Raw genomic sequence first — 22,274 nt, 5'->3', positions numbered from 1 at the left:
GGTTTCCAAACTTGAGAGCATGCCAGCAACACGCCCGGGGGCTTCTGGATAGACCACGGCTACAAGTGCTGGTCACCAGGGGCACCTGGGGGGCTCAGTTGGTTAAGTGTCTGCCTTCAGCTCGGGTCATGATCTCAGGGTCCGGGGATGGAGCCCAAAGTCAGGCTTCCCGCTCAGTGGGGAGTCTGCATCTCCCTCTGCCCCTCCCCCACTCGTGTGCGTGTGCACGCACGCACTCTCATGCTCTCTCAATATGTCTCAAATAAATAAATAAAATCTTTAGAAAAATGAATAAAAAAATAAAAGTTCTGGTCACCACGTCTGACGGGGGTGGGGTGTGTCCACACCCCCAGGTGACACCAGCCAGGTGTCCTACAATTCAACCCAATTCTGATACTTGTCTACCTGGAGAGAGCGTGGGACCCCGTGGGTTAGGGGCCCGGTCCTACAAGACTGCCCCCCCAGCCCACTTCAGGCACCAGGAGCGAGCTGGCTGTCGCTTGGGTTTCAGACGAACCCGCCATAGACTGAAGATTCCCACCACCTCCTCCTTGGGTTCCATTAACTTGCTGCAAGAGCGGCTCACAGAACTCAGGGAAACACTCTACTTACTAGACTCCCAGTTTATTATAAAGGACAGAACTCAGGAACAGCCGGATGGAAGAGGTGCTTAGGGCAAGGTATGGGGAAGGGGTGCGGAGCCTCCGCGACCTCTCCAGGAGCGCCGCTCTCCCCGAATCTCCCTCTGCTCACCAACCCCCACCCCCGACGCTCTCAGAACCCCATCCTTTTGGGTTTTATGGAGGCTTCATGACACAGGCATGAGCAATGAAATCACTGGCCACTGGTGAGATGGGTTCAACCTCCAGCCCCTCTTCCCTCCCTGGAAGGCCGGGGACCAGGACTGAAAGGTCCAACCCTCCAATCACGTGGTTGGTTCTCCTGGCAACCAGCCCCCATCCTCAGAAGGGGAGGGGCCCAAAGTCGCCTCATTAACATAACAATAAGCACCTTCAGAATAGTTTCATCATTGGGGATATTCCAAGGGTTTTAGGAGCTCTGGTCCAGAAACCCGGAGGACAGAGACCAAATATGGATTTATTATTAATCACAACATCCCAGTGGCCCACCCCTAGTGTCTCTGACTAGGTGGGTCTGAGGTCAGCCCCCACATGTGCCTGTCTAAGGAGCCCCCAGCCATGCTGATACTGCTGGTCCCAGAACCACACTTTGAGAACGGCTGTCCAGGACGCTGAGGTGGGAACAAATTTGCTGTGTTTGCGGAAAGGAAAGAACGAGAGAATAAGTGACTGAATGAATGAGCCCCGGGCTTCAGAGACAGAGGACAGAGCAGCCATCCACAGTGAGGGTTGGATCCTGTGAGCACTTCCCTGTGGCTGCTGGACAGGGCCTCCCCCCAGCCCTACCCCATGGGGGAGCCCTTGCCCATCTCCCCAGCCACTTCCCCCACCCCCACCCCCACCAGGAAGCCCCTCCTGGGGGCCCCCCTCACCTTCTTTCCAGGAATGCCAGGCTCACCCTGAGGGGGAGGCAGGGGGTGCAAGAGAGAGGTCAGAGCTCACAGAGCACAGCCCAGACACCAGGCCACCTGCTCCTCTGTTAGAAGTGGCCCCGATGACTGGGTACAGCCTGGAGACCCTGGCCCCTCAGAGGGGTACACATGGATGGTGGCTGGGGCTGACAGTCCTGGACTCCACTCCTGAGCGGGCCCCCCCATGCTGAATGACCCTGGGCAAGTCACTGCTCTTGCAAGTTGGGAGGTGACGCCCCAGCCTCAGGGGGTGTTTCTGAGATGAGGGAGAAAGCAAGGAAGGCCCTTCTCCTTCGGGGCAGACCCCAGCTTCCCTGCCCCCCCCACCCCCCAGCAGGCAAAGAAGGAAAGGAACAGATGACCTGGGGGGGGGCCCATCCTTCCCAGGCCCGGGGCAGGGGACAGGGAGGGGACAGGGAATGAAGAGCACTCACCTTGGGGCCTGGGGGTCCCTTCAGGCCCTGCAACAAGAGACGAGAAAGTATTAAATGGGATACTGGAGGCTGCTTCTGGGTGTGCCCCTCATCTTCACTGCATAAAGGGCGACACCAAGCGCCAGATGGCAGGAGGCAGGGATGTGCTGCCTCTTCTAGGCCTGACGCCCCGGTCCACGGCTGCTTTGTGTCGGATCTCAAGCAGTGCCGTGGGCTGCGGGCGCCCTCCCGGGGAAGCAGGACTGGGGGCCTGGCCCATCGGTTCCCCACTGCTGGCCGTGAGCAGGACAGGGGCTTCCAGGCCCCTGAATGGGGCCCCAGGCCTCCGAAGTGCCCTGGATACTGACCATCTCGCCGTCTCGTCCAGCCTCTCCTTTGGGACCCTGAGGAGGAAGAAGAGGAGAGCCTCTGGAGGGGATGCGGGGGATGAAGAGATGTAGGGACCCCACGGTTAACGGAGCCCACTCCCCCTGCCGGGCTCTAGGGTGGGGCTCCAAGCAGTGTCTGGTTTCATGAGTGGGGGTCCTTCTTCCCACTTTGCAGATGAGAACGTTGAGACTCAGGGAGTTAGGTGTCCAACATGAATAGGAATGCGTGAGCCAACTAAGTAGCTAGCTGCCCTGAGAGGGGACCCTGGTGGCAGTTTGGTGGGAGGGGAAGGACAGGTCTGAGGCCCTGCTGTAAGGGAAGGGGCAGTACCATGAAGTCTGGCCTCCAGGGTCTGGGCAGAACTATAGGAGGACAACAGAGCCTAACTAGTTAGTACTGGACGGAGGGAGGGAAGGAGGGGGAGAGACCCAGAGTGGGGGGTGGGGTGGTGATGGTAAAATGTGGGGAGGAAGTGCCGCCATATGGATCTCAGGGTCAGGGTTAGGATTGGGACTGAAATTGCAACCAAGGTCAGGTTTATGGTCTCCGGTTGTATTTGGGGTGAGGGTGTAGGGTACGAGTTGGGTTTGGAGTCAGGTCAGAGTGTAGGGGTCAGAAGTAGGGCTGGATAATAGCCAGAAATGAGGGTGCGGACCAGGATCTGGGAATGAGTTTGGGGTGAAGGTCTTAAATGGCATTAGGTGTGAGGCTGGAGTGGGGCGGGTGTCTGGGTTGGGGCTGGGGTTAGGGTGAGGCATGAGTCTGGGTCTGGACTGGGGCCAGAGGTATTCCACCTCCAGGCCCTCTCTTACCGCTGGGCCTTGTGCCCCCCTGGGGCCATCTTTCCCAGTGTCACCAGGAGGACCCCGGGCCCCAGGGGGTCCAGGAGGTCCCGGAGGTCCCGCAGCTCCATCTTGCCCTTGGTCTCCCTGGAAGAGATGGGGCCTGGCTTACTGTGAGGGGGAGGGATGGGGCTCCAGTCTTCAGAGAAGCCTCTGCAGACGGACAGCCCGATGCCTTCCCTTCCCCAGCACTCGGGGGGCTCAGAGGAAAGCATTTGGTTACTGGGCTTCTCGCCGCTTCTTGGAGGCCACAGGAGGGGACAGGCCCCTGTACTTTGGCATAAAAGGCTAACAGGACCTTTTACACTCCATGGGACGTGCCATCTTCCCAGCTCTTAGTGCCTGGAGCCCAGCTCTGGTGTTTCGTTGAGAGATGGGACACGCTGGGTGTGGCCGCAAAGCATGTGGGCCCCGCCAGCTCCCTTCTTCCTGCAAAGGGGGCCGCACACAGCCTTCCTCGTTGGTCAGCTCCTACTTTATTCGGTGCTGGAGGTGCGCGTCTGGGCACTTACCCAGAGAGATGGAAACTCACTCCCAGCAGCTCTAGGTGTAAGGGCCCCAAACTAGAAGCAACCCAAATGGCCTTCAGCGGGTGAATGGTTAAGCGATGGGCCCACAGCCATATCACGGGGAATAAGGCACAGACATGTTGCCACAACTCGGAGGTGTCTCAAGGGAATGACGCCGAGTGAGAAAAGCCAGTCTCAAAAGGTGACATCCTCTGTGGCTGCAAATACCCCACACTGTTGACACCTGGATGAGTGAAATGCCTGACCTCCGAATAGGGCAGGCGGATTGTGTCAATTTCCTGGTTGTGAGACTATACTCTGGGGAAGCCAGATGTCACCATTCGGGCAACGTGGAGGACAGGTGCCCGGGGTATCATCGCTTACAACTAATTGTGAACCTACAGTTATCTCAAGATAAAACGTTGAAAAAAAAAAAAAAAGGAGAGCCATGAAGGACCACAAAGTCTCAGTCATGCAGCATCCTGTCCCCCACTCAGGGACCTGATGTTAGTATGGGGTCAGACCTCAGGCAGCCAGAGCCCTCACCTCGTGGCCCCCAGCTGCAAGGAGGGAGGACCATGGTGCCACCAGCACTTTCTGCTGCCCCCGTGGTTCCCGCCCCGCATGAGCACCAGACATGGTCATGGGCCACGCCTGGGTCATAGCGGCAGCAGCCCCCAAACTTTCCGTAGCCAGGAAAGGAAAAAGGCTCTTCTGGAAGTAGCCCCCTGCTGTGTGCCCAGCGCTGAGAAGAGCGAGGGCTCCCCGGAAGCTGGCTCACCCAACCCTTGCGGCCACCAGGCCATGGCACTGCTATTAACCCATTTTACAGATAGAGCGGTTGGGAACAGAGAGGGTAATCATTTCCCCAGGGTTGCAGAGCTAGGAAGGGCGGCACTTCCTCGGGTCACTGAGGCAAGTGATGTCTTTTGGACGCATTTTTAATCCCTGGATCCCATGATGTGAAGGTTCGCCTCTCTGGCCAACTGGACCTCAGACACAGTTCATCTGTTTTCCCCAATTAAAAAATTAACTGAAGCTCTCAGTGTCCACCACTCAGGATCCTGACCCAGAGCCCATGACTCCAGTCCGACAGTTTGGTTAGCCCACCCAGACACGGGTGGGGACGGTGGTGGGTAATTCCTCTTTCATTTGATGCTGTGTCAGGAAGATTTGGAAGACACCCCATCCCCCGCTGTTCCCTCCACAGCCCAGGGGCACCATGATGGGCACCCCTGGCCTGGGCTCTACTTAATGAGCAGGAAAATGGGTTTCGACCCTGGAGCAGGTCCCAGCAGAAATTTGCAGGCTCTGGCCTTGAGTCACTTGGGACACGAGGCTGGCCAGCCGCCTAGTCTGCACGCTGGGATCGGATGGCTGAGGTCTAACCCTGGCAATGCAGGGGTGAGTCAAGGGAGCACGCAAACTGGCAGGCCCGCACACGCCACTGGGCCAGGCTACCTTGAAGATGCGGCGACTGTACCCGTGATGGTCTCTACTTATAAAGCCTGGATTGAGCCGTGGGAAAACCATCTAGCCAGCAAACAGGTTGTGTGGTCAGGAAGGCAGAAAGGGTGACTTAGGAAAGGACAAGGCTGTTTCGGGGGACAAAGCCACTTAACCCAGCCCAGCGACTGGGAGAGGCAGACTACATTCTCCAAAGATGGCCATTACGCTCGTTCCCATCCCAAGGCCCCTTGCGATGGGATCCCTCCATGCCCCATCGAGAGCCAGGGGGCCTGTTCCTCTTTCCCCACCTTGACTCTGGATGGGCCCCGTGACTGATGGGACGGACAGGATGCAGTGGAAGTAAGGCCTGCCAGGCTCTTAACTGGCCTGGCAGGTGCGCGTCCGGCCTCCTGCAATGCTGGTCCTGGGATGCCCGTCTAGGAAGCCCACCGCCACGCTGGGAGAAGCCTTGGTGCACCGAGATCCTCCCCAGCCGAGCTCCCAGCTGACAGCCGCATCGACAGAGGCCATGGGGGGGGGGGGTGCCATCATCTTGGGCCGCAGCCCAGCAGCCTTCGATGAGAGCAATCCCCCCACCTGCCCACGGGGTCGTGAGGGACAGTGACACGCTGGTGTTTTAAGCCACGGAAATTTCAAGGGTGGAGGTTGCTTCAGAGAGGGCTGGAACCTTGGGATAACGAAAGGACACCCATGAAGGGCGGAGGGAGGGCGTCGGGAAGGATCTCTTGTGACCTCCGGGCTGGGGAGAGTTCTCGTCTGTTGAGTGGGCACCCCCTTTTCGGAAGGTCAGCATTTGTACACCCACCCGAAAGCAAGCAAAAGGATTTTTCTCTGCGGCCACCAAATTCATCATGGTGCCCTTTCTTTGACTTCAGCTTTTGGTGGCCCCACGCTTGCCCTCCAGCCAAAGGCCCAGCACAGAACAGCTCTGTCCTGGGGCTCTCAGCTCCTGCTCACGACCACCTGTGATGGGGGCTCTCCCAGCCTGGCGGCCCAAACTGGGGTCGGAGCCCTGAGGAAGCGGAGCTGGGACTGGGACCCGGCCCACACTTGGCCCTGCAGCTGCTTCCCCTTCCCTTCCCATTCCCCAACCTCAGTGCCCACCTCTCACCCCCACTCCATCCCTGCCTCTAGTGTTTGCAGATGCTGGCTGGGGGGCGGGGGGACTCACTCCCCGGCTACAATTTCCACCCCATAACCTCCTTGAAATCCCCTGGGAGCACCCCCTCTAGTGCAGTCAGGCCGCCACCCCAGGTGTGGTAGGAATGGTGGGGGCGCGCCTTTAGGGCCCCTTATGTGACCCTCTGCCCGATCGGCTTTATGGGACCCACCCCACCCGGGCTCCCCATTCTGCTTCATTGAAGAGACCCCAAGTTTGGCACGAGGCACTTCTGGGTCCCTTGGGCGCAGGGGGCACTGAGGGCTGGGGGATCTACTGTCCCCATGCTGGGTGCTGGGTGCCCACCTTTATGACTGCAATGAATCTTTGCCACAGCAGCTTAGGGTAGGGTCTGTCAATCCCACCCCCCACAGTTGGAGAAACTGAGTCTCAGAGGGGAAAGGGAGTCGCTCCGGGTTACTTGGCTGATAAGTGGCAGAGCTCAGCGGCTGACTCCATAACCTTCCCCCTTTGTGGGGTGCCAGCCATCCTCAGGAAGGTTAGTCTTGGAACTGGGGCCAATGCTAGCCCTACTGTCCCCCCCGCCCGCCATCCACGGTGACAAGTGTGACTGGGTGCCACTTAAGTGAAACCATGGAGAAGGACAGATGGCGGGCAGCGGGCAGAGACCGTGGGCCCATGCGGTAGGGTGTAAGGACCCAGAAGAAACACTAGATACGCCTTACTATACGACAGTGCAAACTGTGTGGGGTGGGTGAGGGGGTCTTGCGTCAGCTCTTACCCGAGGGCCGAGGTCTCCTGGGGCACCCTAAGGACAAGAAGCAAGAAGACAGGTCACGGCTACTATTATTATTACTTTATCAGATGTATTGAGCATTTAGTCTGTGCCCCGTGCTTTACACCCATAGTCTCACCCAAGTCTAACAAACATATCACGAGGCCTCTATTTTTAATCTCCGTTTCCAATGAGGAAACCGAGGCACAGAGAGGCTGAGTAACCTGCCCGAGGTCACACAGCCGGCACAGGCAGGGCTTGGAACCAGGCGCTGTGTTGTCTGCGGCCGGCCCCTAGACACGGCGGAGCAGAGACGAGCTGCTCCCACTGTGTCCTCTTGGAATCCCGGACCCTCGACACAGTGAAGGATGGTAATTACTTGATTGAAGTCACCAAGTTTTGGGGCAGGATGTTACGAAGTGACAGATGCCAAGATGCCAATTTCTCTCTGGGTTCAAAGCCTCTGCTTTGTTTAGCCAGAGCCAGCGGGAAGGAAATCATCTCTCTGTGAGGCTGCTTTAACTGATGGATGGAGAAACTGAGGCCCACAGAGCCGGCTAAGCCAACAAAAGCCATGAGGTTGGCGGTAGAGCCCTACCGCAAACCTGACGCTCTGAGCCGGGGATCCTGGGCCCGGCACAGCTCTGAGGGTGGACGGGGACCCTGGCCGCCCTCACTAACCTCAGTGGGCACACTGCAGCAGGGGGCTGGGGTGGTGGTGGCCCGGGTCGGCCCAGCCCTTCCCTAGAAGGGTCCTGCCCCACCTGCGTCTGCTCTGGCCACTCCCTGCTCAGACCCTGCTGTGCGACACATGGGTGGCCCCCTCTCCCCTTCCCTTCCGCGGCACTTGGAGGTCCCAGCCCTCCAGTGACATTTCGTGCCAAATGCCAGGGAAGCCTTTCAACTCACAAGGGGCTGTAAAGATCATGGGGGCAGCTCTCTGCCACCTGTTTGCCTGGGGGGGTGGGGCACGCACCCCTCACAAGGAAAACCATCTATAGTGACTGTTCAACTCTCCCCCCACCCTGCCGCCCCCGCCCGCCAAGGCTCTCCTGGCCACCCCCCACCCCCTTCATGATTACTTGTTTTGGAAACTCCTCATTCTGGGAAGACTGTGGTTTGAGTTTTGTCATTCCCCTGGGGGGGGGGCAGTGTCACCCCCTGGGCACTTGAATTTGTTAAATATAACCCATGTAACCATTAGGAGGGAGGCACTCTAAGCCCCACTTTCCAGATGGGGAAACTGAGGCTCCAGGAGGGGATGTGACGTGCCCAGGGCCACACTCTGGAGCTGGGGTTTGGAGGCAGGTTTCTGGCATTCTTCATCATATCCCATCTAGACAGCTGCCAGCACCACTTACCTTTTCCCCTTTGGGGCCTGGAAGTCCCTGCAGAGAAAAGGTGCAGAAAGACAGGCATGAGAGAGGAGGACTGGGCTGGCAATGCACCCCCAGAGAGCAGAGCTCTCCCAGGTCCGCCCCTGCTGTGCCTGGCGGCCGCTGCCCCCTAACTACCCATTGTCCCTTCAGTCCATAATGGTTTTGCTGGTTCATTCACTTAACAACTTGTCCGTCCAGATGGTCACTTCATTCCTCTATCCTCTAATACGGCACACATCATCTGACGTCTCCTCAGTCACTTATTACTTCATTCATTCCTTCACTACCTTGTCTGCTCAACCATCACGCATCCAACTGTTCATACAGTTACTGATTCAGTACCTCATTTGACTATCTTTCCATCCAAACATCTTTCCTTCCTTCCATCCACCCACCCAACCATCTGTTTATCAACACATTCATCTGTCTGTCCTTCCATCCAACCATTCATCAATCCATTTGTCCATCCATCCCATCCATCCATCCATCCATCCATCCATCCATCCATCCATCCATCCTTCCACCCAACCATTCATCTATCTATCCATCTGTCTGTCCCTCCATCCAACTATTCATCAATCCATTTGTTCATCCATCTATCCATCTAGCCAGTCATCCATCCATCCTTCCTCCCTTGCTCCCTTCCATCCATCTATCTTTGCATCCATCAATCCATCCATCTGTCCATACATCCATCCATCCATCCATCCATCCATCCATCCATCCATCCACTGACTTGCCTATCCATCCACATCCAATTATTTATGTAATTATGCCGTCTCCCTGAACAGCTTGTTCATTCTGCTGAAGATGCCTATGGACCCAGGTGTTGAGAACTCATCAGCCCAATGCCTACCCCTGAAGTCTTGAGACTATGGGGGGATGCTCTGTGCCTGTGGTTTGCTAGGAGGGGCTTGTAAGTTTTGAAGGCTGACTAGATGTCAAGAACAGTGCTATCCACACTTCTCCACATCCCCAGCAAGCAGGGCTGGTTAAGGTGGGGAGGGTTAACAGACCCATGTGACAGAGCCTCAGGGTTGGGAGGTGAAGAGGCCTCCCCAAGGCTGCGTAGTCAGCAGGTAGAGCTGGATCTGAACTTCAGTCTGATGCCCAAATGACTTCTCTCTATGCTGAGCCAGGTTCCCAGTGGAACCCCACCACCACTTTCAGCCCCACAAATGGCCCGCTCCCAGGACCACTTAGAATTGCCTTGTCATCACTTACGGGCTTGCCATCCAGACCCAGTGGCCCCTGGAAATGAGAGACAGAGAGCAGAGGTTACACACCAGAAAGGCATTTCCTGTGTGTTTTATGACCCAGAGGCACTACTGAGTATCAGAGACCAAACCCTGACATGAGCCCATGATTCGAGTACATTTCACGCGGACCTGGAGTGGGGGCATCTGGGTGTTTGCTGCCCAGAATCCCCTCCTCTGACAAGAGAGCCCCTCTTCTTTTCCAGGACCACCCCCATCTGCTCATATGGGGCTTGGGTGCGTGGTCACATTCCCTCAACCAGGGTGACTGGTTCAGGGATGAGCGTCCTGTCTGGGACTTTGAGTGGCAGCCCCGTAGGGGAAAGAGGGCTCTTTTCTCCTGACAGGGCTAAGGTGGAGCTCCTGGGGGTACCATGTGGCTTGAGGGAGAGCCAACAGAGAGGAAGTGAGAGCTGAGAGACAGAGAGAAAAATGGGGCGAAGGGTCTGAAGCTGAAAGCACCCAGCCCTGCACATTTCCGTTTGTCCGTGGATTTTCTTTAAGCCAGTTCGAATTGAGTTCTGTCACATGGAAGTTGGCAGGGACTGAATGTGCGCCCCCCCCCCCCAAATGCATGTGTTGAAACCTAACCCCCAGGACGCCTGGGTGGCTCAGTTGGGGAAGCGCCTGCCTTTGGCTCAGGTCATGATCTCGGGGTCCTGGGATCGAGTCCTGTGTTGGGCTCTCTGATCAGCGGGAGCCTGCTTCTCCCTCTGCCCGCCCCCCCGTGCTCTGTCTCTGACAAATAAATAAAATCTTTAGAAAAAAAAAAAAAAGAAATCTAACCCCCAGTGTGATGGCACTGTGGGGGGGCTTTTGGGAGGCGATTAGGTCATGAGTGGGATGTCAGCCTGTTTGGAAGAGAGGCTCTAGGGAGCTGCCTGCCTCTGTGTCCATCGCGTGAGGACACGGAAAGCGACGGCCGCCTGCAGCCCAGAAGAGAGCCCCCATCAGAACCCCGACACGCCGGCCCCTGACCTCGTACCTCCAGCCTCCAGGACTGCGAGACGTCGATTCTGTTGTTTCTAAGCCACCCGGTCCGTGGCGCTTTGTTAGAGAAGCCCAAACAGGCCAAGAGAGGACTGGAAGAGTCCTGAAGGCTCTTTAGTTCCCTGCACTGCTCTGGCCTTCGCAGGCCAAAGTCAAAGCCAAGAGAAGCCAAACTGCACAAGGCTGGGTCCCAAGGGCTGGGCCATCCCAGAGGCTCTGGGGGCTCCGTGGTGCCTGCAGAGGGTCAGGGACCGCAGCACAGCAGCCCCTCGGCTGTCCAGCTGCTGCCCACTCAGAAAGCCCTGCTGAGCTCCACCGGGTGGGCGTATACAAGAATCCAAGGGCAATGCCGCAAACTGGGTCCATCTGTCAACCCGTCCTCCTTCCTGCCATGGCCTCCTTGTCCCCACGGATGCCGCAAATGTTCTAGGCAGCTCCACTCTCCCGAGACTTTGTACACACCGTCTGCCTGCCTGGCACACCCTTCACCCCCTTGTGCGCTATCTTCAGCTCTGTCACCTCCTCTTCCACGAAGCCCTCCGGGCTTCTCCACTGCCCAGAGTCAGGCCATCCATGCCTGCATCCAGCACATTTTCTAGGTGTCGCACATGACAATGTGCATTGTTACCGTGTGGTCTACACAGGTCTTCCAGTGGATCCAGGGAAAGGGTCTGATCCCCGTGTCGCCAGTGCTCGGATGAAACCTGGTACAGAGCACGCGCCTCTCAACGTGTGTTGAGTCAAAGCAAGGAAAGGCAGCGGGGAAGATGAAGTGCGTGCAGATACACAGGGTGTAAGGCAGAAAGTTCAGGGCGGGACAGACAAAAGGTTCCGCCAGTTCTGAGCAAGGCATCAGCCTGCCAGGCTCTGGGAGGTATTGGAAAGGATTAGGGAGTGCTACCCTGAGAAAGTAACATTTGGGAATTTAGGGAGGGCACGGTGGGCAGAGAGCGCAGCCCAGAGGCGGGGGGCCTGCGAGCAGAGGGGCAGCTCTGCCTGGGCATCGACCTCCCTCCCATCCTGGTCTCTCTCACGTGGGTCTGTCCCTGTCACAGCTGAGGCTGCACTCCCGGCCCAGCGCTGGAGTCCTCTTGGCCAGGGCCAGCCTCTGCCTGCAGTTGTCCTGTGTCCCTGGCCTTCCCAAGCTCTCAGTTTCTTTCCCATCTTCATGCCTTCGCATGGGCCGTTCCCTCTGCTTGCAGGGCCCTTCCCTGGCTCCTCCACCTGGGAGACACTCTCTGGCTCCCGGAAGTCAGTCTCTCCTCCCTCGGGTCTGCACATGGCCCGGGAGCTGGCAGCCCTGCCCGCTGGGCCCGCAGCAAACAGCCGGTTTCCCTTGTTCAGCCACCAGACCTCCCTGAACCAGGACAGCCAAGTCCCCAGATGCTCTAAGAGGGGCTACTCCTTAAGGTGCTCACACCAGGGCCTCGCTCTAGGCAGGAAACCAGGGCAGTTCTCAAAATTTGTCTCTTAAGTGCCTCTGACCACCAGTCTTGAGGTCGGCTGAGGGTCTGGACTTTGGGGCAATGCCCTGGGGGCAGATGGAATCCCAGGAGATGGGGAGTGGAGTCATTCCAGAGTCTTGGGGGGTCTAGGCTCTGGGGGCTCCTGGTCAGGTCCTCAGCCCCAGCCCCAGGCCCAGTCCCCGTTGCTGAGTTTCACCAGGAACTGCCCTCGCTGGCCCATGTCCTGTGGCTCCTGGCTGTCCTGACCCCTGGTTCCATGTGCCTGAGCCCTCCTCCCCTTAGTCTGCTAAAATTGGGCCCTCCTCTACTCCCCAAGCTCAGGCCCTGCTAGGCCTTACCCAGGCCCAGCACACATGGGGCCCAGTCCCACCCTGGGTCTCACCTGGGGGCTCTTTGTGGCCCCCATAGTCTGAGTCAGCACAGGGAGACTGCAAGGCAGGTGTTATCATCCCTATCTTACAGAAGAGGAAACTGAGGCCCAGGGAGGGAAAGGCATTGCCGCCCCAGGCCACACAGGCAGTAACAGGGCAGGGCTGGAACCCAGAAAGGCGTTTCATGTCTCTGTCCTCTGGGCACCGAGATTCCTGGGCATGCTCCCCCATCTGCCTGCCCTTGCGTGCCCCTCTCGAAGCTTCCTGCTCCATCCCACTGCCCACTGGGGCTCCCCTGCCCGTGGCCCCCCCCGGCCAGCTTGTCCAGTGTGGCTGCCGTCACGGGCTCTGTGCCCAGGGCTGGTGCACGTCCCCCTCACCCCGGGGCCTGCTGAACTGAGCCCCCGGAAACAGCGCCCCTCTGTCCGTCTGCAGAGATTAAACAAATCCATCATGCAGACTGAGATGAAAAAGAGATGGAAGGTCCTGCTTAGAGCTAAGTTAATCTCCTTCCTCTTCACGTGCCGGGAGGGAGGACACAGTGGGCCTCACAGCCAAGTCACGGCAGCACGGGGCCCCTGGCAGAGCCTGGGACCCAGGGCAGGCCTGGCTGAGGGAAGTGGGCACCCCTCCCCTTGGGGCCACAGAGGCAGAGAGTCTCCGGGGCAAGTCTATGAACGCTTCAGTGCTCAGCCACACGGACTCCACTGAACCCTGCCACACCCTTCCTGGCCTCTGCCCTCACTGCCGCCCATGGCCCCATCCTGCAGATGACGAAGCTGAGGCGGTGGGACTCTCCAAGGGCTGCAACAGGCCCTCTTCTCCATGCAGTGCTCCCTCCCCTGCAGCACAGGGCAGCATGGTTGACAGGTGGCTATCGCAGGGGACCTAGGTTGGAGCCTCGCAGGCCTTGCCTTCCTTCTGGGATTCCTGGGATGTCTGTCTCCCCCTCTGAACAGACCCTCTCTGGACCCTCTGTCACCCTAACCCTCTACCAGAGAGAGTGCTGGGTCAGATAGACCCACTTGCTGTGTGACCCTGGGAGAGCCAGTCAACCTCTCTGAGCCTCAGTATCCTCATTAGCTGTTCCTGCCCTGGGTTCGCCCCAGTTTTCCCCTAAACTCTGCCACACCACAGCCTCCTGATAGCCCCTGGGATTTGCAAAGAGCTGCTCCAGAGGTCTCAGGGGTATATTGGGTGCCTCTGGAGGCCCACAGACTTTCAGCCCTCATGCGGTTTCCTGACCCCAAGCTCTGCTTTCCCTCCACCACGCACAGTCCTGCCTCCACCTGGAGAACTCCCACTCATTCTTCAAGGCCCAGCTCCAACAGCCCTTCGGGGAGCCTCCCCAAGGAGAAGCAGCAGCCCCCGAGCCTGTCTGCCACAGAGCTGCGTCCCCATCCTTCTGGAAGAGAGCCCTGTGGCCGAGCTCCAGGAGACACGCCAGGCGGTCAGGGGAGGCCGGCTCTGGATTCACACACCTGGGACCAAATCCAGGCGTTCCCACATGCCAGCTGGTGGCCTGGGCCTCATCATCTGTGACGGGGAGATGCGGGCCTCCCCGCGTCCCTGGCCTCTGTGTGTGTGTGTGTGTGTGTGTGTCTGCACTGCTGAGACGATGCTATGCGCTGAGTGACATACGAACCGTGCAGAAGGAGACAGGACAAAGCAAACGTCCTTCCCTCCTCCCCAGCTGCTCTCCCAGGGGGCGGCATGGGCACCCGCGTCTGCGTGACCCCCCCAGGAGGCAGCCCGTGTCTGGAGAAGCACATATGTGGAGCCCTGCCGTTCTTATTTTTAGAGCCCTCTGTGGGCTGAACAGCAGACATCTGCGGGTCCATCTGCCTTCATGGTGCCGGGGAATCTGGCCCCCGGCCCTGCGAGGCACGTCATAGGCCTCCTCACCGCATTCCAGGAAAGGCCTACGACACACACTGAGACCTGAGCATCATCCCCACGGCCCTTCCCTAATACCTGTAGTCTCTCCCGTGCAATGCCCTGGAGAACTTTCTAGAATGCAGATCTGCTCTCCTACTTGAGCCCGTCTGGGGTGGCCTCACTCCTGAAGGATAATGTCCAGACCTCCCGGTCTGGTGCCCAAAGCCTGCCTGCCCCACGCTGGGCACGGGAGCATGTGTCCTGGTTCGGTCCTTTCTAGGGGTTGGGGCTGCCTCTGGTCCATCACTGGGTCCCCAGGCCCTGTTCCAGGATGTCTGCTGGGTGGACAGAAAGCACACAGAGCTGTAGGTGCCCTGCTTTTCTAGAAGTGTCTGGTGCAGAAGGGAACCTGGGACGTTCCCTTGGCTTGGACCCCACAGGAGGAATCTCTCGTTGCCAGCTGTCTCTGCAAGTGTTCCAACGGCCAGACCTCGCTGTCTCTTCTTGAGAGTGACCTTGGGCCTCCTGTTTCCTAGGAGGGATTCTGCCCTCTTTCAACCCCAGAATTATTCCTGGTGGTCCCTAAAGCCTCTTTCTGGAGTGTGACAAAGCCTAAAAGGGGCAAAAACCTAAATTTCTTCCCTAGGGCCCTGACTCTATCTGGCATCCCAGAGCTCTAGGTTCCCAGGAGTTTTCCAGAAAACTCAATGAAGTTTGGAGTTTCTGATAAAGGCAGCTGAGCAGTGCTCTTGGAAACACCCGCCGGGAGGCTGAAGGGAGGTCACCCCCAAGCCCCAGGAACCAAGATTGGAGCCGCGGGTGGTTGGATCTGATGCTTAGCAGATTCCTGGGGCAAACAGAAACCCCACGTGTGCTCTTTGCAAAGCAAAGGGTGCCAGCCCAGCCTCAGGATGGGGCTGACTCACAGTGGCTCCGGGCTCATCTCTGACAACAGCTAGGCAAGAGAGCTGTGCTCGGGCCCCTGAATTCTCTGGCGAAACAGCTGACCCCTAGAGAGGCTGTGGGGTGACCAGTGGTCACTGGGAGTCACTAAGGAGGGGACTTAGTGGGGTGGAGGAAGGAAACAGCCTGGCTTTGGAGCTAGACGGGCCTGCCTTGCTTGGGGGGGGGGCGGGGGAGTGAGCTGATTCCTCTTGCCCCAGGGAAGGCTGGGCCCTGGGCTGTGAACTCCCAGAGGACAGGCCCTGCTCCTAGTTACCCCGCATACTATCTTGCCCAAACTGGTGTCCCAGGGAACACTGTCCTGCAGGGAATGGATTCACTGGTCAGGTAAGTTTGAGGAACACCGGGTTACTTGCTGTGAAATAGGTTTCCTTCCTGCAGCTTGTCTTGTCTGAACCGTGGTTCTGCTTGTGGCTCTTTAGGACGGCAGCGTTCCCAGCCTCCCCGGGAGGCTGTGTGGACCATCTATGGACCAGGTGTTTCCATGGGCTGGAGGGGAGCCCGAGCCTGGATCTGGGTGCCCTGAGAAGAGCAGAAACACTCCAGGGAAGGGCCAGGGGGTGGTCTGAAGGCAGCCAAGGACAAACATGGGGTGGAGGGCATGGTCAGCCTGGACTGAGGCGGGGCAGGGTCCAGGCTGAGTGTCCTAGCCGACAACAAGCCAGTCTTGTGCAGAGCAGGGCCATCTGGGAAGCCGAACAGTCTGGAATAGCAGAGCCCCAGCCTGGGTGGGGCACGCTCTTGGTGGCAGGGTCTTGTCTCGTCCAGGCAGCTTGCCCCAGATCAGGGGGCACCTCCCAGAAGAGGAGCGGGGAGGAAGGCATGCAGGGCAGCCCACCGGTGAAGGCAGAGCTCTGGCCTTGCCAGGGTTCAAATCCTGTCTCTGAGCCTCTGCTTCCCAGGAAGGGGCGCTCCGGGGGTCAGACGCCAATAGCACTGTGCCCACAGGCACCCCGTTCCCGCTGGCTCCCTCTCCCGCCTGATCAAAGCCAAGGAATTCACCAGAGGTTTTCAACACCTTCTGCCCTCCACGAAACCCCACAGCTGTTTACAAGCCTCGGTTCTGCTTTAAATCACTCTTCCCCCCCTAAACCCCCCCCCCCCCACCCCGTGCAGATCAGCAGAGCTCCAGGACGTTTTCCGGATGTGCTGCGCATGAGCCTCGGGCCAGGCGGGCAGAGAGCCCTTTTGTGCTGGCTTGGTTCCTCACCTTGCTCAGTGACCTGAGCCACCCAGAGCCTCAGTTTTCTTATCTGCAAAATGGGGGACATGTCCTTCTCCTCTCCAAGGACAAGTCCAACAGGAGACCCAGGTCTGTCTCCTCTCCCTCCTCCTCTCCCAGACCGACCAGAGGCACGACCTTGTAGGAAGGCTGACATAGGTGTGGGGTCTGCATTAGCCCTGGGGGTGGGGTGGGGGGGTGGGGGTGGGCAGTGCTGGGGAGCGACCTCGTGTGGTCTTCTGAATGGCAGGTGGCTGGACTCGGTGCACCTTTGTGGGTCTGCTCCCTCCCTCCCACCACCGAGTATTTCCTAAGCAGCATTCCTCAGAGCCATCTTTTGGGAAAAGTTAACAGAAGCAGCAAAGGAGGGGAGGTTTCTTCGTGAAATAAGTTTGGGAAGCGGAATCTACTGGCTCCATCGCTGGAGGCTCAAAGTGCATCAGCTTGGGGTGGGGGGTGCGGAGGGACCCTGCAGCAAAAGGGCTGAGCCAACTGTTTACCCCACATCGGGGGGTGGGCTCTGTTCTTCCCTGATTAGCTGGGGCTCCGGCCCCCCAATCTGTGAGAGTATCTGCCGCTCTGAGCTAAATCAGGACACGGGCCGTGTGGAGATGCGGACAGGAGTGGATGCTGAGACTGGCTGGAGCGGGGTGACTGTCTCGCTTGCTGGTTATAATTCATGCTGACGGCTCCCATCGGGGAATGGAGCCTCCAAATTGCACCAGGACGGGGCCCCTGGATGTGAGGGGGCTTACCAGGATTATCAGTCCAGGGACCAGTAATTATGGCCCAGATGTTGACAATTCATCAAATTACAAGGCTGTTGGGCCCCGGGGTCCCAGGCTGGGACGTGTGCATTCCTGTGTGAAGGCTCCCTCATTAGAGTGGGTGGGCAGCCCCGCCGGGCAGGTCAGCCCCATGTGGTTCTGATTTCTCAGACCAGGCTTCACACACATGGACCACAGCAAGACTGTCCAGCTCTAGCGATCTCCCAGACTCGAATTCCGCCCTGGGGTAAAGAGAGAACCCTTGCTTCTTAGGTCTAGCCCCACTGTAGCTCGTGTCCTGGTGGGTGGGACCCGGGAGAAACCGCTCCTGGGATCTGGGGTCCTCTGTAGAGCCACCAATTAATCATGCCCCAACTCAGCCAGCCGTGAAGACTTTAGCTGGGCGGGGTTCGAGGAACCTGCCGAGGTTAGGGGCCTTCTCAACCTGCCACCCTCCTTTGTCTGTAGGGTGAAGGTCTGGCCTGGAGCCAGGTTTGGTTTGGTCTGTACAGTTAAAAAACCCAATCCTAAACCAAATAAACTCAGTTGGAACCTTTTAAAATTGTGATGTTGTGCATAAATATCCGGAGTTTGTACTTTTCTAGAAAGGTTGGGAGATGATGCCCCCCCACCCCCCGCAGATCTGCATGCGTGGCAAAAAGCTCCTTTAGCGTGGCTCCGCCCCAGAGCTGCAGGCTCCGCCCCAGGGCCACAGGTTCCGCCCCCTACTGCCCCGCGTGTGGCCCGCTGCCCAGTCCAGGTGACCTGCCAGCTCCGGAGACTCATCTAGGTTTGTAACCCTCGGCTTAGAAAATCTCCTGGGTGCCTTTCAGCTCTACGATTCTATGAGGCCAGGAAGCCAGCTGGCTTCTATTTTGGGGAGAGGGCATGCTCAGTATATCCTGTGCGTGCTGGAAGCAATTACACGTATGTCCGTATTATACATCATGGCTGGAAGAGGTGGTGCTATGCCTTTGAACCGATCCCCAAATACCTGCTTAAATTACACATTTGCCGCTGCATGATTACCCTGTCAGGTATCAGGAAAGATCGTTCCTGGGTGGGGTGAAACGAGTCGTGAGCCCGACTCCCATTGGGTGTGGGACCATGGAGGATGGGTCAGTGAGGTGCGCCGTGTGCGCCTGAGGGGCCCGGCCTCTGGGCTGGTTTCTCCAGCTCAGGCACGTGGGCTGGTCTGGTGGAAGGCACTGGAAGTAGCGGATAGGCTGGGGCACCCATTTTGGTGGCAGACAGGCTGGGCTGGGGAGCTAGCTGACCGGACGGTGATGGTCTGAGTGGGGTGTGAACCACAACGCAGATAGTCTAAGAGAGGCAGAAGGTGCCACCGGGAGACCGGGGGACAGAGGGACAGGGACAGCTGGCAGCAGACTCTGAGGCTGCAGGTGCTCCGCAGGGATCCCTGGGGTCCCGGCCACGCCCAGGCCTCTCCCATCGCCACCCCGTGGGCTGTGGGGCCGGCCCTCCTTGGTTTCCAGACAACACAATTATCACTTGCTGATAGTGAATTGGTTGGAACCTTTAAGGATCCAAAGATTTTGTGTGAAATCTGGATTTCCAGCTTCTCTTGAACCGTTGGAAGCTGTGATGATGATCAAGGTGCCTGGGCTGCACTGTGGCGCCCCCTTGAGGTGGGGCGTGTGCCCCCCAGTTCAGCCCGGCTGATGGGGGGGCATTTGCTGCACTCTTCCACACCCCGCCAGCCTCACGTACTCCTCTCCTGGCTGTCCCACATGGGGAATGCGTCAAGGAGCGTGTGAGCCTGCATTTCCAGCTCTGAACCATCTCTCCAAACTGCGGACCCCCGTCTAGTCCCTCATCTGCCTCTGCCTAGGACTTGGCCTCTCTCCCGCACCAGCCTCCACCAGCCTCCCTGTCTCCAGCCCCCACATGCCCAGCCTTCCTTGGGGAAGCCTGGATCTCGTACCTAAATCCTGACTCATGCTCCTCCTCTGGCTTTGGCAAGCACCTGGCAAGTACCGCCACACCAGGCTCCCCAAGCTAGGCTTGTGCTAGCCATCCTGTTCCATTAAGTTTGGGTTTGAGTAGCCCCCCAAAGAGGCCCTATTGGTGGAACAACTCACTTGTGGGAAGATGACCCATTGGGGCCAACCTCTCCTTAGATGTCCTTCCTGGTGAGTGGGTGTGCAGCCCTTGCATACCTCCACTGATGGGGAACTCACTGCTTCCTGGGCAGCCTGACGGGTTTGCAAATTTTTTGTGTCCATCCTTCCCAGGTTGGACGCCGTTGCAAATTCCCTCCACCTTGCGGCCTCTGGGGAGGCAGCCAATCAGCGCTGGGTACGTCAGAGCCACTGGCCTCGTCCCCCTCCCACCCTCCTGCCCTCCTTTCCTAGCCAGCCTGGCCAGTTCTCTGCGGCCTCTGTCTGGATAGTCCTCTGCAACGCCCTGTGTCAGCACCTCCTTGCCTTCTGCCCTCAGCTCACACCTCCCTCCCCCAGGGTAGCTGCCCTGACGCCCACCAGGCCAGGCCGGGGTTGCAGGCGGTCGCAGCCCTGACCTTGGTGCACAGTGAGGCTGGAATTCCCATGAACGCTGTTGGATTCTCTCTCCCACTCAGCCACAACCTCTGAGGGGGTAGGGACCCCTGGCTGTTTTTCTCGCTCTTCTGTCCCAAGTGCCAAACAAAGTCCTTCACACATAGAATACAGTATATAGTTGTCAAAAGAACCAGCAGCCAAGTGGATGCCGCTGAATGAATGTCCAGTTTCCCACTGGCTCCGGTGTCTAACCCTGGGTCACCAGAGGGCGCTCTTGACCTGCTGACGGTTGCCAGGGGCACCTGAGGACTCCTGCTCCCTGGGTCACAGCCAGGGTGCTGGGCACTGGGAACACTGGCCCCAAAGGGGCTCCTTCAGCCTCAACGGCTCCTTTTGCTGAGGTCAGTGGTCATCATGGTGGCAGGAACTGTCACTCATTGAACCCAGCTCATGTGCCCAGCACTAGGGTCTCGTGGGGTCATCTACCAGTTACCCCAGGGGCCAAAGACAGGTTAGGGGTGTGCCTGAGGCCACGCGGTCTATGGAGCCCCAAAGCCCATTCTCTTTCCACCGCATGGGCAAGATTTCAGGAGGAGCTGGCCGGACCACCTTGGTACCCAAATAACTGCTTTCTCTCAAGTCTGTTTCCTGGGAAGGCCTGAGGTCGCCGCGGTGACCTGATGCAGGTGTGTGAAGAAACCCTTCCAGGCAATGCGGGGAGGAGGGCTTTGCTGCCTGGGGAAGCGGGAAGAGGTTCAGGCAGCAATCGGCCTGGAGGGTTGCACTCAGCAAAGATGCCACGGCAGGCACACCTGCAAAGGGCGGGAGGGACCTCCTCACCGGCCCCCCACAGGGCTGTCCTGTGCGACATGCTCTCCCAGAGCCCGACCTGGGGACAAGGCTGATATTTGGGGCTGGGGGCTCTCAGCTACTGCCAGGAAGGTGCAAACAGCTACGGAGGGTAAGCAATGTGCCTGGGAACCCCACATGTGACAATCGAAAGGACTCTGGGGACACAGCATAGGCCCAAGGCCAGCACCCCGAGTCAAGGAGCGCCTACCCCATGCTGGTGCGGCACCCTGGGGAGGAAATCCCAGCGAGGTGGCCCTTTCCCTCAGGCCCAGCTGTGTCTCCCTGAGGTTCCAATCTGGGGGCTATTATCGGGGGCTCGGGAAGTCTCCTTTCATCCCATCCCCACTCCACCCGGAATCTGGGGGGCTGGGGAGCGGCACCACAGGGGGCCAGATGAAAATGAGACATAGGTTGTCAAAATCTAAAAACAGATGAATTTGGAATATTACAGACGAATCATTTAACTAATTACATTTTTACAATCAAAGCTGTTTTTGAACTTCGAGAGTGCAAGAAAGCATATGAATGTGTGGCGCTCTGTGGTCGTTTCTGGCTCACTTGATTAATTCCAAACGGTCCAACTGAGTTTTGCGTTTCAAAATTGGTCCCAGGCTGAGACCCTGTCTCATCGACCACAGTTCCGCTCAGAGCTAGGCTAGGCTTTCCCTGGGACCTGGGAGCTGGGTGCTGGTTTCCCTAGGCTGGGGCTGCACCCATTGCTGATTCTGGAGACACAGTGCAGCTCCTGACCCCCTCCCCCCTCCCCCCTCGCCATGCATTTCTCCTGATAGATCTGGGGTGATGCTCAGCCCAGGCTGCTCAAGGAGCTCTGGTTCCGGCCCCTCATCTGTCACCTGGCCTGCAAATCCTGCCAGATCTCATTTCTGACACCTGTCCCCTTTCACTGCATCCTCCCTGGGGCAGTCTGGAGTTGGGCTTCATCTGCGAATTATTGCCCCGGCCTCTACCTGGACCCCCTTCCTCCAGTTTCTGCCCCGTAGCCAGGGAGGTCTGTCTCTTCAGTGTTCACACCTGTCCACGTCACTCGGGGTTTCTGTGGCCTCCCAACTCTGCTGCTGGGTGGGTGGGCGCCCTGCACTCAGCTTTAACTCCTTCCTTTCTCTGCTGACCCGCAGAGCCACTGTCCTCGGGGGACAGAGGATCCCACTGCACGCCCTGTGGCATTAACGGTGCCTACATGTGTGCAGCGTGGAATGTCTTCCCAGCTTGTCCTCCTGCCGAACCCCTGTTCCTCCCTCAAGACACACCTCAGATGTCCCTCTCTTGTGAGGCCTCCCCTGGTCCCAGGGAGAGTCAGCCACTCCTTCCTCCATGGGGCCCAAAGCCCTGCCCCTATGTATTACAGCCCTGCCAGTGGCGCCAGAAGATTCTCTGTCTGGGAGGCTCTCGTGGTCTGGGTTTTGGGGGGGTTTTCCGGAGGGAAGCCAGGCCCCCCGTCCTTGCCCACTCTGAGATCCGGAAACACAACGCGGCCACTGGAAGCTTAGCTTTTCCAGACGTCAGATGGGCACGAATAGGC

At 58.3% G+C, this 22,274-nt stretch overlaps 1 protein-coding gene across 1 annotated transcript in view; it reads right to left on the bottom strand.

Moving 5' to 3' along the window:
- The window catches only part of COL23A1 (collagen type XXIII alpha 1 chain), a 309,734-nt gene that overhangs the window by 16,300 nt on the left and 271,160 nt on the right, over nucleotides 1-22,274 (bottom strand). Inside the window, exons 6-12 of the mRNA XM_057307097.1 lie at nucleotides 9,675-9,701; nucleotides 8,433-8,459; nucleotides 7,078-7,104; nucleotides 3,168-3,284; nucleotides 2,334-2,369; nucleotides 1,987-2,013; nucleotides 1,514-1,540 (exon numbers count right to left, since the gene is read on the bottom strand). Of these exons, the coding sequence (XP_057163080.1) occupies nucleotides 1,514-1,540; nucleotides 1,987-2,013; nucleotides 2,334-2,369; nucleotides 3,168-3,284; nucleotides 7,078-7,104; nucleotides 8,433-8,459; nucleotides 9,675-9,701 (288 nt within the window). The remainder of the gene's footprint in view (nucleotides 1-1,513; nucleotides 1,541-1,986; nucleotides 2,014-2,333; nucleotides 2,370-3,167; nucleotides 3,285-7,077; nucleotides 7,105-8,432; nucleotides 8,460-9,674; nucleotides 9,702-22,274) is intronic.

Source organism: Ursus arctos, unplaced genomic scaffold, assembly GCF_023065955.2.
Source record: "Ursus arctos isolate Adak ecotype North America unplaced genomic scaffold, UrsArc2.0 scaffold_5, whole genome shotgun sequence".
NCBI classification, from domain to species: Eukaryota; Metazoa; Chordata; class Mammalia; order Carnivora; family Ursidae; genus Ursus; species Ursus arctos.
This window is presented reverse-complemented; position numbering and strand designations above follow the sequence as displayed.